The 16,884-nt window shown below is 40.4% G+C and overlaps 1 protein-coding gene across 1 annotated transcript in view; it reads right to left on the reverse strand.

Annotated features, from left to right (window-relative positions):
• enpep (glutamyl aminopeptidase) overlaps nt 1-15,596 on the reverse strand; it is a 23,345-nt gene extending 7,749 nt beyond the window's left edge. The window contains exons 1-14 of the mRNA XM_032499812.1: nt 14,764-15,596; nt 10,930-11,071; nt 9,819-9,953; nt 9,555-9,675; nt 8,082-8,236; nt 5,562-5,675; nt 4,796-4,930; nt 4,634-4,699; nt 4,445-4,510; nt 3,734-3,894; nt 3,386-3,468; nt 3,087-3,223; nt 444-499; nt 205-355 (exon numbers count right to left, since the gene is read on the reverse strand). Coding sequence (XP_032355703.1) covers nt 205-355; nt 444-499; nt 3,087-3,223; nt 3,386-3,468; nt 3,734-3,894; nt 4,445-4,510; nt 4,634-4,699; nt 4,796-4,930; nt 5,562-5,675; nt 8,082-8,236; nt 9,555-9,675; nt 9,819-9,953; nt 10,930-11,071; nt 14,764-15,407 — 2,166 coding nt within the window. The 5' untranslated portion in view covers nt 15,408-15,596. The remainder of the gene's footprint in view (nt 1-204; nt 356-443; nt 500-3,086; nt 3,224-3,385; nt 3,469-3,733; nt 3,895-4,444; nt 4,511-4,633; nt 4,700-4,795; nt 4,931-5,561; nt 5,676-8,081; nt 8,237-9,554; nt 9,676-9,818; nt 9,954-10,929; nt 11,072-14,763) is intronic.
• Between the last annotated feature and the right edge of the window lie 1,288 nt (nt 15,597-16,884).

A 16,884-nucleotide genomic window follows, 5' to 3' on the forward strand; every position in this document is an offset into this window, starting at 1 on the left:
AGATAGATAGATAGATAGATAGATAGATAGATAGATAGATACTTAATTTAAGTGATTATATGTGACATACATAGACAACAAAGTAAAGACATTTGGGTTGATTTTGCTGAGACAGTCTCTTGAAATTTTAGATTGCAGATCAACTTCAGAGTTAATGAGTTTTTAATTCTCTGAATGTGACAGAAGGATTTGCAGCTCTCCTACCTGAAACTTTGGGTAGAGCGCCTCATTGGCTGAGAGCATGTCCCGAACATACGCGATAGAGGAGGCCACGCGTTCCCAGACTATGTATTCAGTCTCATTTTTCAGGTACTTGGTAAGATTAAAGGCGTTACCATAATCTATAACATCCGCCCTGAACAAGGAAATGAAACAGTGGTTGCAATCTCAGTATAAGATGTACATGAATTTTCATATGGCATGTTTTGGGGGTGCAATCCTACCTTGCGAGAGCAAAAACATCATCAATGTAGCTTGTGCGGTCAGCTGCATCAAACTCCTATGGAAGAAATACAACAAGAGAAGATTAACACGGTGAGTTCTTCGACGAGTGGGGTGTTGATGAACCTTTCCAAGAAATATTGGAACAATGACACCAAAACATTTGTGTGTCATAAAAGGTCACTTTCTGTTTTGCTTCAAAGTAGTTAACATCAAAGGTGAAAAGCATCATGTAAAATGTTGGCTCTATAACTTTCAATATGTTAGTGTAACCAGGCCCAATGGAGGGCTTAGCCAAACTTTTTAATTAAGCAATTTATACTTCGACAACGCCCCCTTGGGACTTTCACCCAAAGAGTTTAACATATGAATTCAGTTATTACTAATCCCAGGGACTCCCACTACACAGGCAAGGCCACAGAGGAGATCAGAGACGTGGTTAAGTAAAACTATGCAAAACGATTTATTACAAACTCCAACGAAAACCAACTTAATCATTAACTATAACAGAACAAATAATTAACACAACTAATGTAATAAAGAAAACAAAAAGACACAAATATTTAGGGCCCAGGAGAAGTGAAATTCGTCCAGATAAAAGTATTTCATAAATTTGAAGAGAACTACTTAAAATAGCTGGTTGCGACAGTGTTATCAGGTGGATCATATAACCGTATTAACACCATCAATAAAACTCCACATGCACATATCAAAACATTAAAATCATGCAATCTACTAAGAACATCAGTTTGGTATATTTCACCACCTGTTAACCACCAGCTGACACAACCATTAACTCCACCAACACTATGACCCGCTTCAAAGTCGCTAGGACGAAGACACCCAGCCCCGGACCAACGTTCTCCCACAAAAGCCATAAAACACAATCAGTAACACGTAAAACAAACTAAAATACGTGCGCTTTATAAGTTAGAGCATGTGAGTAAATAATCCAAGGTAGGCAAACAGTCTGATCACGTGACATCTCACGTGAGCCTCAAGTAATAAGTTGCTTTTTTTTCTGAAATACTGAAACCATTCAGCGGTCATCACCTGCTCTGCCGTTTTATTGAGTGGGTGTGAACAGAAAGTTGATTTACATAAATGGGTGTAGCATATAGTTGTTTTACATAAACGCGGGTTAGTATATCATATTCTTTGCTTTACCATTGGTTGAGCTGTAGCTGGGTGTATTAGGCAAGTTTAGGGTTTAACATAGTTCACTAAAGTTGAATGAAGAAACAACATGCTCCTTTCACACAGTCACAGCTGCAAGTTTATCTTATCTCACTCTGCTGGCTCGACACTCCCGTGTCTGGCTTTCCTCGTCTCAGACTTTTTCTTCATTTTCTTCAAGGTTTCAAATTTTCACATGATAACTATTTCAAAATATAATTTTGTTCGGTTCCCACACAATAATGTTTCTGGCAGTTTAAAAAGTAAGAAGTGCTACAGAGATTTCCCTAATACAGTTGCAACATGTTGAGAAAAAAACAACAACAATATCACAAGAACAAAACACGATTGTATTATTTAAAAAAAATAAAGTAGCATTTTCAAGAGTTTTGAAATTAAATGAAATTGAAATTTCTAAATTGTAATATAATGAGTCATGAGAAAGATGTCTTAATAATAAGTCCCAGTATAACACTGTTGCTTTAACCCTCCTGTTGTCCTCGGGTCAAATTTGACCTGTTTACAAAAACTTTCTAAATCAGAACTATGACAAAGAAGCGCTGAAAAAAGTGACAAATGTTGAAAAAAACTACAAAAACGCAGGAAAAAAAATCAACAAAAATGCTGAAAAAGTGACCAAAAAACACATAAAAAACAATGGAAAAAGCGGGGAAAAAAACTTAAAAAACTGACTAATACATAATAGAAAAAAACACAAAAAAGTGACAAAAAAACATTGAGAAAGTGTAGAAAAAGAACAACAAAATGGACAAAATGTTGAAACTTCAACCCAGAAAAACAGAGTTGCAGGTCGACGGGAAGACAACACGAGGGTTAAGAACAAACTTCTGCATGTTGTAAGTAGTTGGGATGAATTAGATTACATATGTTGGCCACGTTTTAGCATTTTCATCCCCAGTTTGATCCGGGGCAGAGACCACCTCTTCGTCGGACCACGTTTCGGTGGTTTGGTCCAGAAAGTGGGCCAGCAAAGTGTTCAGAGTCAAAGCCAAAGTACTTTTATTGGTCTCCCTAAGGAGAAATTCATTTTGAGTAATTTACTATGCAAGACTTGCAGACACGACAACAAGCACAGGGTTAAAAAACCATTAAAAGACAAATGTACAGTCAACATAGCCCATATGTTGACTGTACATTTGTCTTTTAATTGTTCAAGGGGCTGTGCAAATTGCATTGAACTTTTAATTTTGGTTCTGATCCAACTGAAAAGTCTGTAAATCCATGTGTGAAAGCCCCCTAATCCGGTGTGAAAGCCCCCTAACTAACAGCGTAATCACCCTAAAGTTCACTAAAATCAAATCTAACGATGAGGCTGAGCAACGTCAGCAGATGAACATACTAGAACTATAAATAGTCTACAGTGAAAAACAAAATAACTAGAATACGTTGGGTGGTGTGAGTGACATGTGCCCTGCCGTGTGTGTGCAGATCTCTGAGGACGTCTTTACCATGTGGTTGTTTTGAAGCTGTTGACTGATATCGTTCCACATGTGCTCGTCGTGGTTGACTCTGTAGAACCCAACGTGATCGTTGTTGACCTTCAGCAGCCCGTCCTCCGGGGCCGAGTAGTTACTGATGACGAGCTCTGAAAATCAACAGTTGTCATTAAGGCATTAAGGGCTTTACACACGTGGAGCTACACTTCGCTTTATCTATATGGCACGTGTTAAAAATAAAAAAAAATAAGTCATGTATTGTTTTCCTCCTAGTGAGAAACTGGATCACATTTGTCATGAGCATCCTGTACCTGCTTTGCTCTTGTCAAATATCATCAACATGTTTTTGTTGCTTTTCACAGAGTGCCATTCGATTGGTATGGTCCACTTGTACCTGAAACAAAAACACATTCATTGTTATGCAATTCGGCCATCATCAATTCTTTCAACATGAAAATCAACAAAGTAAAAACTAGACAGGAAGCGCCAATCCTGAAATAGTGAACCAGATGAATGGTAATTGGAAATAACCTAATGCCTTTAATTAGACTTTTTGTATTGTATGATGGGTAATGATGCCAAAATAGGACAATGTCGTTCTAACTTCTGGTCCAAATTCAACAGCTCTGAGGCGTTTTTATCTTGTTGGCTTCACTGACTCAAGAGGAGAAGGAGGCTGGCTGGCATCAGCTTTAGGATCCAGGAGGAAGCGTTTTTGGCTCAGTTTGGCATTCGTGTCTGAGACAGACAGGTTCAGCACAGGATAACCCATTTGTTTGGTCCATGTGTCCATTACGTCCGCAACTGGCAACCCACTCACCTGGGTAAAAGAGAGAAGGAAAGGGCTGCTGCTCAGACAAATTCACAAAACTTCAAGCAACGTTCCACCATTTGGGGAAACATGACCAGTCAGGATGGAGTTAGCCTAGCTTAGCATACAGCTTGGAAGCAGGGAAACAACTAGCCTGGTTCTGTTGAATGTTTCAAAATATCATATATTAAAAATGAACCCACTTCTGGACATGTTGGTTTATTCTGTCCATGAACACTACTAGACGAGAAGGTTTTCCTTGTCACTGTCACATCAAATGCTTGCTCTTGGGGAGAAATTATGTTTTTTTGTAAATTAAAGAGTGTGGCCTAAACCTACTTTATCTGGAAGGTGTCCTGAAATAACTCCTGTTATGATTTGAAACAAGAATTAAATACATTAAGCTTGATTTGGCCGTCTTTACTTCTCACCTCACTTTCATAAAAAAAATCAAATAAGCATTTCTTAACAAATTATTGAATATTTCCTTTAAAATTTGGACATTAATCTGGCCTTGTACAGGTTTGTAAAGTTTAAAACTGATATAATTCAAACTTACTTCGGCGAGAGATGCCCAGAAGTTGGCTGTTTTGGCGTTATTGAAGTAGTAGTCTTTCAAATATTTCTGGTGAAAGAAGAATAGAGAAGAAACAAAAAGGTTTTCATAAATCAGCTGCTGAACCACTTGAGACGTTTATGATCCTCCATTGTTACATTTTGGTCATGAAGCTGCAGCAGCGTGACTTACTCGACAGCCGTCTCTGAACGTGTCTTTGCCCATCCAACCCTCCAACATCCGGAGAATGGACGCTCCCTGGATGAAGTGGGATCATTTTTGGTACAAATAGCATTTAGTTGCATGGTATCTTGTTGGTGATGTAACAGATATGAGGTTTCCCAGCAGTCGTACCTTGCTGTATGAGATGGCATCAAACACAGAGGTGATCTCGGCCGGGGTCGACACGTTCACGATGATCGGGTGAGAGGAGAGGAGGGCGTCGTCCACCATGACAGGAAGCACGTCACTGATGATCATGATGTCTCGCTGTATAGCACAAGAGGACAGAGGGCACTGAAGTCCTCAACATCACTGGTCTACTGTCAGGGGGATTATTTGTTGTGCCTTTTTAAAAAGTTAACCCTTGTGTTGTCCTCGAGTCAAATTTGACCCAGTTTTTAAATCACAAATATGGGTTTCTTTGAACCAAAATACCCAAATACAGTCCTAACATGGATGCACGTTGTATGGAACCCATACAACGTTCTTTGCAGGTAAAATGAATGACTACGTTGATTGAATTTTGGGTGTTTTGTTCAGTTTTTATAACATTTCAAAAACATGCTTGAATGGTTTTAAAACCGTCTCCTGACTAAACTTTGACATAAACCAGTCTGTGATCCCTTAACATCCTTTGATCTTTACCCTTAGTCAAAATAATTATTAATTTCTGCCTTTTTAACTTAAACAATTGGTATTATAATATATAAATTAGGTTTATTGACCATGACTTTAAAACAATATGTTGAAAGAAAGCTGCAAAACTGTTTTAAAAAGTGTCGAAAGCATAAAAAAGAGCCCAAAATGCTGAAAAGAACACCAAAAATTCACTTTTGACCTGGCTAGACAACAAGTTCACGATCAAAGGGACGTCAACACGGGTTAAAGGAGAACTCACCATGCCCCAACTAGGCTCAGCTTTCTCCACACCGATGTACTCAAAGAAACTGGCAAAGCCTTCATTAAGCCACAGGTCATCCCACCAATCCATGGTCACAATGTTCCCAAACCACTGAAAGAAGACAATTCACATGAATTTCCAAACAAAGGAAAATAAAGGGACAAATTCACCTTCTAGGGGATTACTGGGTGTTAAAATTAGCCATGGGCCCCATTCTTACGACTGCCTGCAGAAAGAATCAGGTAGTTATAAGAGACAGATATTATATTTAAATTAGGATATCATATTTTTGTACAAAGCCTTCCTGTGTTCTGATCTGCTCATGTTTTAAGTAGCTGTTTTCTAGTTTTTATTAAAAACATTATTTACTCCGTGTGGATATAGAATTGTAAAACTGAAATAAAAATGACTTAAAAGGACATTATTTCAACTTTTTGTAAATACTCCTCACCAAATAATGTAACTGGGAAAACTGGAAAACATCATGCAGCCAAAAGAGACTGTCCTCCCCATGAAAAACGCTCCCATAGGTCGATTATTCAAGCATCCACCCAGGGGACTGGGGTTCTTGTCCCTTTCAAAAATAACTGTATGGAAGAAACGGAGCAACCTCACTTCAACAACACAAAACAGACAGGATAGACTTAATGAGGATTGTCAACAGGCGTCAGCTTTGGCCACCCACCATGACTTTTGTGTCCAGTATGTAACTGTAAAGTTGTACGGGTTATTCTCCGGTACATGTGAGGGGGGGGGGGGTCATAAAAGCTTGCTACCCAGAAGACTATTGTACATCATCATATTCAGACAACTAAACCACTAACACCAAATCCCTCATGTGACTTTGAAGAAGTCATAAAACTTTATGGACGGCCTCATCGCCTCTTATCTCCAATCAGAGTAAAACAGCTGATGTCTCGGAAAGATGTGCATCATAAAAATCTGGAACAATAGCACATGAAGGGTTTTAAACATTTACAATTCTGAACTTTGAACTCTTTTTTTTCCATTTTAATTGATGGATATTTCCATCCGTGTGGGAAATAGAGATAAGAGAGTCACAGAGGGTGATGGGGGCAGGTGAGTTCTTCCTGAAGTCCACAACCATCTCCACTGTCTTTAGAGCTCTAGAGTGTTTTGATTGCACCAGGTCCCCAGGTGGTCAGCCTCCCACCTGTAGGCGGACTTGTCTCCATCGGAGATGAGTCCGATGAGGGAGGTGTTGTCCATGAACTTCAGATTCAAGGGATCCGGTGCTGATGGTCTGTGAGTTGGAGATGTGTTTCCCCGGCTTCACATGCTGCTTCCTCTCAGACAGGAAGTCAGTGATCCACCTGCAGGTGGAGTCAGGCACACCAAGCTGGGAGAGCTTCTCTTGAGGCAGAGCCGGGATGATGGTATTGAAGGCAGAGCTGAAGTCCACAAACAGGATCCTGAAGGAGGATCCTGCGGAGTCCAGGTGCTGGAGGATGTAGTGCAGGGCCAGGTTGACTGCATCGTCTACAGACCTAATGGCTCTGGAGGCAAACTGCATGGGGTCCAGGAGGGGGTCTGTGATTTCTTTGAGGTGTGAAAGCACAAGGCGCTCAAAGGACTTCATAACCTTAGAGGTCAGGCCAACGGGTCTGAAGTCATCACGTCCTGTGGTCCTTGGCTTCTTGGGCACGGGGGATGATGGTTGAGGACTTAAAGCAGGCTGGCACGTGGCATGTCTCCAGTGAGGTGTTAAAATGTCTGTGAACACTGAACTAACACATTTACAATTCTGAACTTTGAACTCTTTTTTTCCATTTTTAATGATGGATCTTTCCATCTGTGTGGGAATCAGAGATAAAAGAGTTTCCACCCCCTGTCTTCACACATTGGTCTAGGTGAGCTTCATCCCCTCTGTTTGAGGTTAAAGGAAACTTAAATTATATCTGTGCCAGTGCAAGACAACAATCACTTATCATAGAAAGGTGCTGCTGGACAGAATATCTGAGCTTTTATTCTCTAACCCCTGGATATTTTAGGTTGAACTTGGTAAGAGCCCACGGGGATTTCAAGCAATGGAGCTGCGTTTGTGTCCCGCAAGAAGTTAAAACACAAGACTTTCACTGGGGAAAAGGATGTTTGTGTCCTGGGAGCACTACTTAAAGGGAACAATGTATTAATCCAAACCACCATCTTTTTTTCCAGCCAGTTTGGTGCCTAAACTTAACTCTCACATATACGCCGACGGTCACCTTGTGTCGCTTCACATTAATTGCAACTTTTTCTCAGATATATAGTTAGAAAAACTTCCAATAAGTCAGGTTAAGCCAACAACAAAAAGGTTCATCGTACGATATCATACGAACATGTTTATGAGAATGTGTTGTCTTATTATAGGCCTATGCAACTCAACAAAGCGGATAAAGAGGAACCTGCACGTCATGCATAGTCTTGCATACTCCTTCAAAGTTCTGACTCAACAAAATAAAAATAAAATAGCAAAGCAGAGAAGGTAAAAAGGAAGTAGATGGTGGACAGTGGTACCTGGTGAACCAGCTCGTGGGCGATGACACTGGCCACTCGCTGCTTGTTGTAGGACGATGACTGGTTCTCATCATACAGCAGGTTGGTTTCCCGGTAGGTGATGAGGCCCCAGTTCTCCATGGCACCAGTACCAAAGTCAGGTATGGCTATCTTATCTGGATCAAAACAGCACAGAGAAGTCATAGCTTCTATAATTGCATTACTGCCTCAATAATTCTTCTAATTTTATTAACCCTCATGTTGTCCTCGGGTCAAATGTTTATGAATTTTGACTCACCACAAAAATTCTATATCTGAAATATGGGTTTCTTTTCTGCCAAATTACACTAACAATGTACAATTGGACAATTGCAAGTACTCAATTACTACTTTAATTGAATTGTGGGTATTCAATTTTATAGCATTTGAAGAAATTTAAATAGTTTCAAAACCTGACTAAACTCTGATATACACACACATCTGTGATTCTCCTCCAACATGCATTCCTCTAATATTAAAATGAGGTATAGTCTTCTATAAATGAGATTCATTGACCATGAATTCCCAAAATACGTGCAACACTATTGGTGATATCTTGGTGTTAGTGAAAAATAGCATTGAAAACGTGAGGAAAAAAGTGAAAAAACATTGAAAAAAGTGGGGGGGAAACATTGAAAAAAATTGACGAAAAAAGTGAAAAAAAAACATTGAAAAAATTGACGAAAAAAGCAAAACAAACGGTAAAAAAAGTGTTACTTTTGAAACCCAGAAGGTCAACAAGTGCATAGTCGACCAGAAGACAACACAAGGGTCAAATCAATTCAAAAACTGGATTTTAAAAAGTATTTCCTTCAGCACCACTATTAAAAACAAATTCCCTCCCTCGTCACAAAATGACATCTTTCTCTCCTCTAATGTGATTGTTGAGGAGATAAGAACCTCTGAGTGCTCACAAGACAATTTCCCAATTTCTCATTTACAGATTTCCCACCATCAGTTATGTTTCATGATGCCCCCCTTGGAAGACTTATTCCATTGGATTTGGTAACGGCTACTCTGGCCGTAGGTATAGACCGGGTAATGGCTGCCTTGACTGCCATTTACTTTTAGTGAATTCAAGTTTCTGTGTTTCTTACCTGAATCTCTTCAATTCTTAACTATAACAGTGAGCATTATAAACCTGCGGTCCCAACTGCATTGTGCTCTAACTTCTTCTAGCTGCTCTTTCTGTGAGTTAGAGTGAAATCAAAGGTGTACTGATCTTTTCTTGGGACATTTAACTCGGCCCCCAGTGAAATAAACCTGTAGCCACCAGAGGGCCATAGCAGGGACCTTTTGGTCCTTCGTATCTGAAAAACACTGGGACCCCCAAAACAAAGCATGCGTCTAACTGTGATCCATAGGGTGGGATACAGAGAAAAATGAATGAAATATACAGTAAGTACATAAAATCTGACATCTTTAACCCTCTGGGGTCATACGGTCTTAATGTACCCAGTTTTTCGATGGAGTATGACATGTTGAAATATTCCTCAAAGTAGTCAAAGATGATCTTGGTCGTGTTGGCTGCGTACTCAGCAGTTCCTATCTGAGTTGGCTGGGCGTAGATTCTCAACTGTAAAAGGAAGACAGAACACACGTGCATGTATTGGCATTCGCCTGAGAGTATAAATCTGATAGTCTAGTATAAGTTCATTTAAAATCTCTCCCACAATACTTGCATAGTGCATTGATATTGATGCATGATGGTAAACTCACAGGAATTCCTCTGGCAGAAGTTCTTTCCACATGGTCAAACTGGTGCACAGCAAAACATACCAAATAGGTACTCATAGGAATGGACTTCTTAAAGGAGGTCTTCTTTTTATTGCCAGGCAGTTCTTCAGGGGCGCCCTGGAGAGCCAGTGGAAAAGGCTAATGGGTTAATGGGGGGTGTCACTCAGGCTGGGGAGCCGGGTGAATCCCCTGGCCCAAATACAGAGGCACAAGATTGATTTCTCTGTTTTTAGCATTCAAAGTGTTCACTCCAAGCCTGGCTTCCTCTTTCTTTTTATGTTGTTTTTTTCCCCTCCACCATGGGAAAGTTTGAGGAATTATGCTCCTTTCACCTACAGCAACTACTCTTCCGTCCACCAGGATTGGTTAACAGGTTTATAAGTAGAGTTGTACAAACCATTTATAGCTATAAAGTATTAGTAGTTATTAGTGGAGATGGGAGTTTTGAGACTTAATGTTAAATTTAGTGGATGAACCACATGGTTTGGTTTAGAATGAAACCCTTTGCTGATGAAGCCAAGTCAAAACAACTTTAATTTACCCAATAAACATGGCAATTCTGGTATGGGACCATTTTCATGGCAGACCTTTATTTTAATATTTAATTATTTTTAAGCCTTTATTATACAGGACAGCTGAAGATAAGAAAGGGGAGAGATAGGGGGAATGACATACAGCAAAGGGCCGCAGGTTGGATTTGAACCTGCAGCTGCTGCGACAAGGACTGAGCCTTTGTACATGGGGCGAGCACTCTGCCAGGCTGGCTAGCTGATTACCGCTATTGGATACGAAATAGTGTCAAAACCAGAAACCTGTAAAATAATAACTGTCCTAAACATACCCACCATGGCTACATGCATACACCATCAAATGCTTAAAGTCTGAGGCTTGAGGCTAGAGTTGTCACAAGTGCTTTGTTAAAAAACTTTTTTTACTTTTAACTGCTAACAGTTAGCCCCTGCTTTAACTCATTTTGGCGAGCACGCCCAATATATGTGACCTTTAGTGTAATTCCAACACATTTGGCGGGACTCTTTATCTAATTACTATTTATTAAAATGTAAATGTTTAGCGTTGCTGACTTGAGTCCTACCTCAGCAGGCATGTTGGACAGAGCTCCATAGTTAGCATCATGTGTGATGGAGATCGTGTAGGTGGCCTTCTTGTTGGGTTCATCGAAGCAGGGAAATGACTTGCGAGCATCCGTTGGCTCATGATCAGTCGCAGCAATCTTCCTGGTGATCAATACAAGGACAGATTATTGCAATTTTGGAGTTTTTAACCCCAAACATTGTTATGATTAATACTACAAGTACAATACTTTCAGATGCAAGTTTTTCATCTCTGATGAGATCACCAGTTAATTCCCCTGACCAAGCCTGACCCCTGAGGAACATCTTCTTCTGAAAATACAAATTAATTTTCATCAATATATAGAGAGGCAAAGTTCCTCCCTTTACGGTGTATCGCATAGGACCTTTTTTTATGAAAAAATATGTCCGGTAGTGACTGGGAGAGAAAAATATTTTTTTATTCCATTGGAATTGAGCCAAGAATTACACATATGTTTTATCAATTTAAAACAACAATCAGCTCTCATCGAAAACAATGTCTCGTCAACTTGCTGTTTAGCACTTTGATGGAAAGCGCTCTATAAATAAATGTATTATTATTATTATTATTATTATTATTGCTTGATGTATGACTTAAGCATCAAGCAAGATAACGTGCCATGTGTTGAGGAGCAGAGGTAAGCTAGCTTAATGTAACGTTATCTTAGCTGATGGGTTTTATTCAGTGTCTTTCTATCAGGAAGAAGAGAAAGAGAAAGAAGAGAAAAAACTTCAAGATCTGTTGCTCGTGTGAGCAACTTCACAGCCTGGTACAAAACAGACAGACTACGTAGCTTCTTGGTCTTATACTTTAACTGTTTTACGACCAAACTGAGACTTTCTTGACTGGAAATAATCTTTTAAATTGACTGACTTAATATGTTTAATTTATGGCTAAACCCGGGTTTACTGTTTAGGAACAAGTTTCACCAAATTCTAAAATTTTAAGTGATAATGAATGTATATGAGTTAAGTTTTCATGGTGGCGAAGAGGTATCCAAAGGTCCATAGTTCACAAATGTGGGGTCCTATGTTTGATACAGCATATTTAGCCAATGAAACAATGACTGTTGAACATACTGAGGATACAGTACAGGACTGAAGTAGATCGTGTCTCTGGAGTAGTTTGAAAAGTTTCTGTAGACGGATCATTTATTTCTGCAGTGTAAACAATGTGTCACCAGTGGAATCCACTGTAACTGATATGAATCCAAGCTGAGCCCAGCTGCTCTCCGTTCAACCGCCGCAGCTAAAGAGTTGTTATTGTTTCTCAAAACATAGATTCTGGATGGAGTATCACTTCAACCCAAATACCAAATTTATAGTCAGAAAAAACAATCCCAACTAAAGGGCCACATACAATTAGTCATTAGTAGATGGAGTTTGCTCATGGAGCTGGATCATTTAGGTCAGTAGCTGTTATGAGTTCGTCCATAGCATATAGCACATCTATAGCATCTCCATAGTCTCGCATCACAGCGCTGTGGAGTAAGGTCTGGTCTACACCACAGATGCATTCTGGGATAGGAGAAAAAATAACGCTCTGGGTTGTTTGCAATTCTATAAACCAAAGCTATGGACGCAGTGATGGTTGTTCTGCAATAAAGTCTCCAAAGAGAACTTGTTTGGTGAAACATTTGCACCACACAAAAGGAAAACACCTACACTATACAATTAAGTTAACTATTCACACAATACAGCAACATGTGCTATTTAAATTAGCTGGATACCTGGTTAAACCTCATTAGCTCCTACCAGTGTATCACTGTGTGTACTTTGTCCCCAGCAATCCCACCAAAACATGTCCCAGTTAGAGAGGAAATGCCCTACACATATTCTTTGTAAATCTTTACAATCGTTCCCTGAAGGAACCAAGCAGGCCTGCCCTGTTGCACAATCCAACTTTTCTTCAAAACAGCGTGTAGCTTGCCAGCTCGAAGTCTGTTGTTTTGAGAACGGCAACACACAGAGAGCAGAAGGTGAGGGACATCCGGCTCATGAGCCACGCACCAGATGTCCGGCATGTTATCCTGAAAATGTGCTTCTGTTGATCCAGACTAGCGTGTCCATGACACCTGAGCAGCTTCCATCCAGTGAGGAAGGCCATGTGATACAGTTAAAGCTCCAGAAAAGCCACTAAGTGGACCTTGAGACGGGATTGATTGGTCAAACTATCATTTCCAAGATTAAGAATGAACCTTCAAGCTTGGAATAAAAGTATTGATGTGAAAAACTGCTGTCACTTGTTGTTTGACATGTCATTTAGATATACCTTAACTTAAATGGTCATTCCAATTATTTTTTTTAACTTGACTGTGAGTTTCTGAAAAAAACAGTGTTATGCAGTATATTTGGTTTTTAAGTGCAGCAAGTAATTTCCAACTACAGTCTTTATATGCACAATTAGCCTAGACTAGACTTCACAGATCACTGACAAACCTTTAGTCTGACTTTTGATAAAAGTATATCTGAACTGTGGCGAGGATCTGTTTAATCCTTACTTCAATCAACTTATACAGGGGAAAGAGACATAGGAAAGAGAGGGAAACCATGGCGAGAGTGGGATTTGGCCCTTTGATATGGGAAACACGACAGTGAACACAGTTACGGAAACTCTGCTGATGATTTAAGTTCGTTTGACGCACAGCAGATATAGTCATTACCTGAAATCTGATCAATATATAATGAAATGATAACAGTATGTTGCATGGAGCATCTGACTCAATACTGTTCATGTTATTGGAGTTCTTGGACAGGTCATTCTTGTAGTGTTACGTACTTATGTAACATTCTCAACTAACCCCAAGCAATTTTAGTATTTTAACCTGAACCACAATCTTTTTCTAAACTTAACTAAGTAGTTTTGGTGCCTAAATATAACCAAACTGCAACCGTGGTGAGTTTTTTTTTTTTTTTTTAACTTTATGAACATCACGTTCAGTGTCACTTGTGTAATCAGAGGCCTAACCCTAAGCCTTGTCCCCTTGTCCCCTTGAGCCCATGCCCCTCTTAGCGCCTATCCGTTTTAACCCCAACCTAACCTCATTACTTCTTTTAACCCAAACCACGATCTTTTACTCAACCTAACCAAGTACTCACATTGCCTAAACCTAACCAAGTAACGTTAGTTTTGTTTGAATTCACAACTGGACTCCGAGAGCATCAAGCGCCAAGGCGTACCAGACCAGATATGATAACAGCTTTCTGAACCTAACGGTATGTGGAGCAGACCCTTTCTTACCCATATCTAAGAGGCCGATGGCCGCTGATAACGCCCATTCATTGGAGGGATAACATTTGAAACGGATGTACCGTAAAAATACTTTCTACAAATCATTCACATGAGGGTGTAAAACTGTCTTAAATATTTTGCTGCATAATACATATTTCAAACCAATAAAAGCTTCTTACTACTACAGTAAAGTGTGTTATAAAGATCTGTTTTTGGGCTTATAAACACTGAATACAGTGAGACAAAATAAGTGTTAGCAGCAACTTCCTTAAATGACTGAAGCTACTGTACATCTATTTTTTTTCAATAAGATAATATTGTAAAGATGTTGCTCCTCTCAAACTTATCCCGTTTTTGTTCTTTGGCAAAATCACTTGGAATTTCTTTCTGTTTTATCTTTGTGTTCTTATCTGGTTTTCGTTTTTCTTTTCTTCTTTTACAGCATACTGATGATATTTTCAAGGTTAATAACAATATTAAATAAAAATCAAGACATGTCACTTTCTTTTCTGTTTGTTTTGTTGATGAAGACATTTGAGTTATTCATATGTTGTTCATGACAAAACCAGATCAAAGAACTCACTTTGTGACCCCGTTCTCGGTGTAGATGACCCGGTAGAATCCCACCACAGAGCCATTGAGCCAGCCCTGGAAGTCCAGACTGAGCACGTACACTTCTCCTGGGCCGGTGACCGGCAGCTCCTCCGCCGCCTCCACCACCACATACTGCTGATCTATGTATTCAAAACAGCTCTTCACTGCCACCTCCCTCTCGCCCCGCTGGCTGTTCAGCATCGTCAGCCTGGGCATGGCGCTGACAAACGTCTCCCTAATGTGCAGCCACAGATGGCGGGTGGGCTTGCTGACTTCCACGTGGACGTCCACGGTACCTGTGTAGGTGTCGTCGACCAGGTTTGGCTCCAGGTGCAGGTCATAGTGGACCGGGTTCACGTAGCTGGGTAGACGGAAATTCTTCCAGTCTCCAGTGGAGTCAGTGGAAGGCACACAGGGCCCTCTGAGCGGCGGAGGCGGCTCGCTAGGCCCTGCTGTGGGGGCTGGTGTGGAAGGTGTAGGAGTGGTTGTAGTGGGGGTGCCGGATTTGGAGAGGCCCACCCCGAGGCCCACTGCCAAAGAGCACACCACCACCGTCATGCAGATGATGACTGCATGCTTCCCGCGGATGCAGTAACGCTTGTGTGGATTGTCCATGTCCATGCTGTGGACCATGGTGACTCCCCAACCTGCAAAAACGTCGCAGGACTAAAACTCGACTTTCTCCAGGTTTCTGCGGCTGACCTGGAGTCAGAGTCAAGAGCTGCAGACTTTGGCTCTTATGGTATTTAGATTAGCTGTGTGAGAGCTTGCCTCTGTGGTGCTGAGGGGTGGGAAGAAGAAAGAGGAGGAGAAGTGAGGAGAGAGAATCTGTCAACACAGCAAAGACAATCTCACACAATGAGCGAGAGATTTATTCTGTCCACAGGGACGATAAAACGCCTCCTCCTGTTAAACATCTACAATCTGTCTGTAAATCAGCAGCTAAAGTTCAACTTCTCTGTTCTCTGTGTTTATTCGTGTATGTATGCATGGAATTACCGGAATTTTTTTAGTCCTTGTAAATTATAGTGTGGTCTAAACCTACTCTATCTGTAAAGTGTCTTGCCATAACTCTTGTTATGATTTGATGCAAAAAATCAAATTGAATGTGAAAAGAACATGCATGTTTCAAATTTAAAAGTGAGTTGGATGCAGCGAGTGTGAGTTTGAGAGTCTGTCCTGCTGACAGTGGGAGAGGACGTGGGGGAGGGTCTATTTTTTGGACATGACTGCACTTGCTATTGCATTTGCTCTTTGGTCAATGGTGATTGCTACAGAATGATGTGTGAATAGAAACAATGTCAGTATTGTGTTGCAGCACAGCAGTAGGATTAACTATGTAGAAAGATTATTTTTTTTCTTTCTTGTTGCAGTGTCAACAGCGCCTGAGGATGAGGATGCTGGTCCGGCAGGTGGTCAGATGTTTGTCCAAAGTCGGTCCAAGCAACATGCTTATCACTGGTTGGCAAGATGAATATTCATTATCGTCTATCAGAATCAGGTTTTTGCCAAGTCAGTTTTTTACACAGAAGAAATTTGACTCGGTGGTTTGGTGCATAACAATAAACATAGTAAGAAAACATAAAATGATAACTACTGCAAAAATCAAGAACATGGAGTGGAAAACTTTACGGTAAATTGTGAAGAAAATAGTGTAGAAAATGTACAATGTATCTGTTTTAATATAAAAATGAATGAATGTGCATACTTTAATATGCCTCTAGTGGCTGTGTGGTGGGAGGGGAGTCCCGGGCTTTGTGGATGAGGCCAGCTGCAGGTAAAGAAGCTGAGTTATATATCATAAGGTTTGTGTCCAGGAGGTGGGGACTGCACACAATCTTTTCTGCCCCCATTTAGAGTCCTGGAGGCAGTGCTGTAGTACTTGAGTTCGGTCATTTAGTTGCTCAAATGCTCATTTACAACAACCCACTGTAGCAGGATCAGTTTTAACACTGCTGCTATGAGGTATCACCAAGTGCAATTCTGTTTTCTTTAAATGATATGATATAAAGGGGAATGGCTATACTTACAAATCCTGGGTGTAGTGACACCGTTTATGCTTTTGTATCAACAAATAACCCAGGTTTTTTCTGTCCTGGACTCGGTCTTG

The sequence above is a fragment of the Etheostoma spectabile genome, chromosome 20 (genome assembly GCF_008692095.1).
Source record: "Etheostoma spectabile isolate EspeVRDwgs_2016 chromosome 20, UIUC_Espe_1.0, whole genome shotgun sequence".
NCBI classification, from domain to species: Eukaryota; Metazoa; Chordata; class Actinopteri; order Perciformes; family Percidae; genus Etheostoma; species Etheostoma spectabile.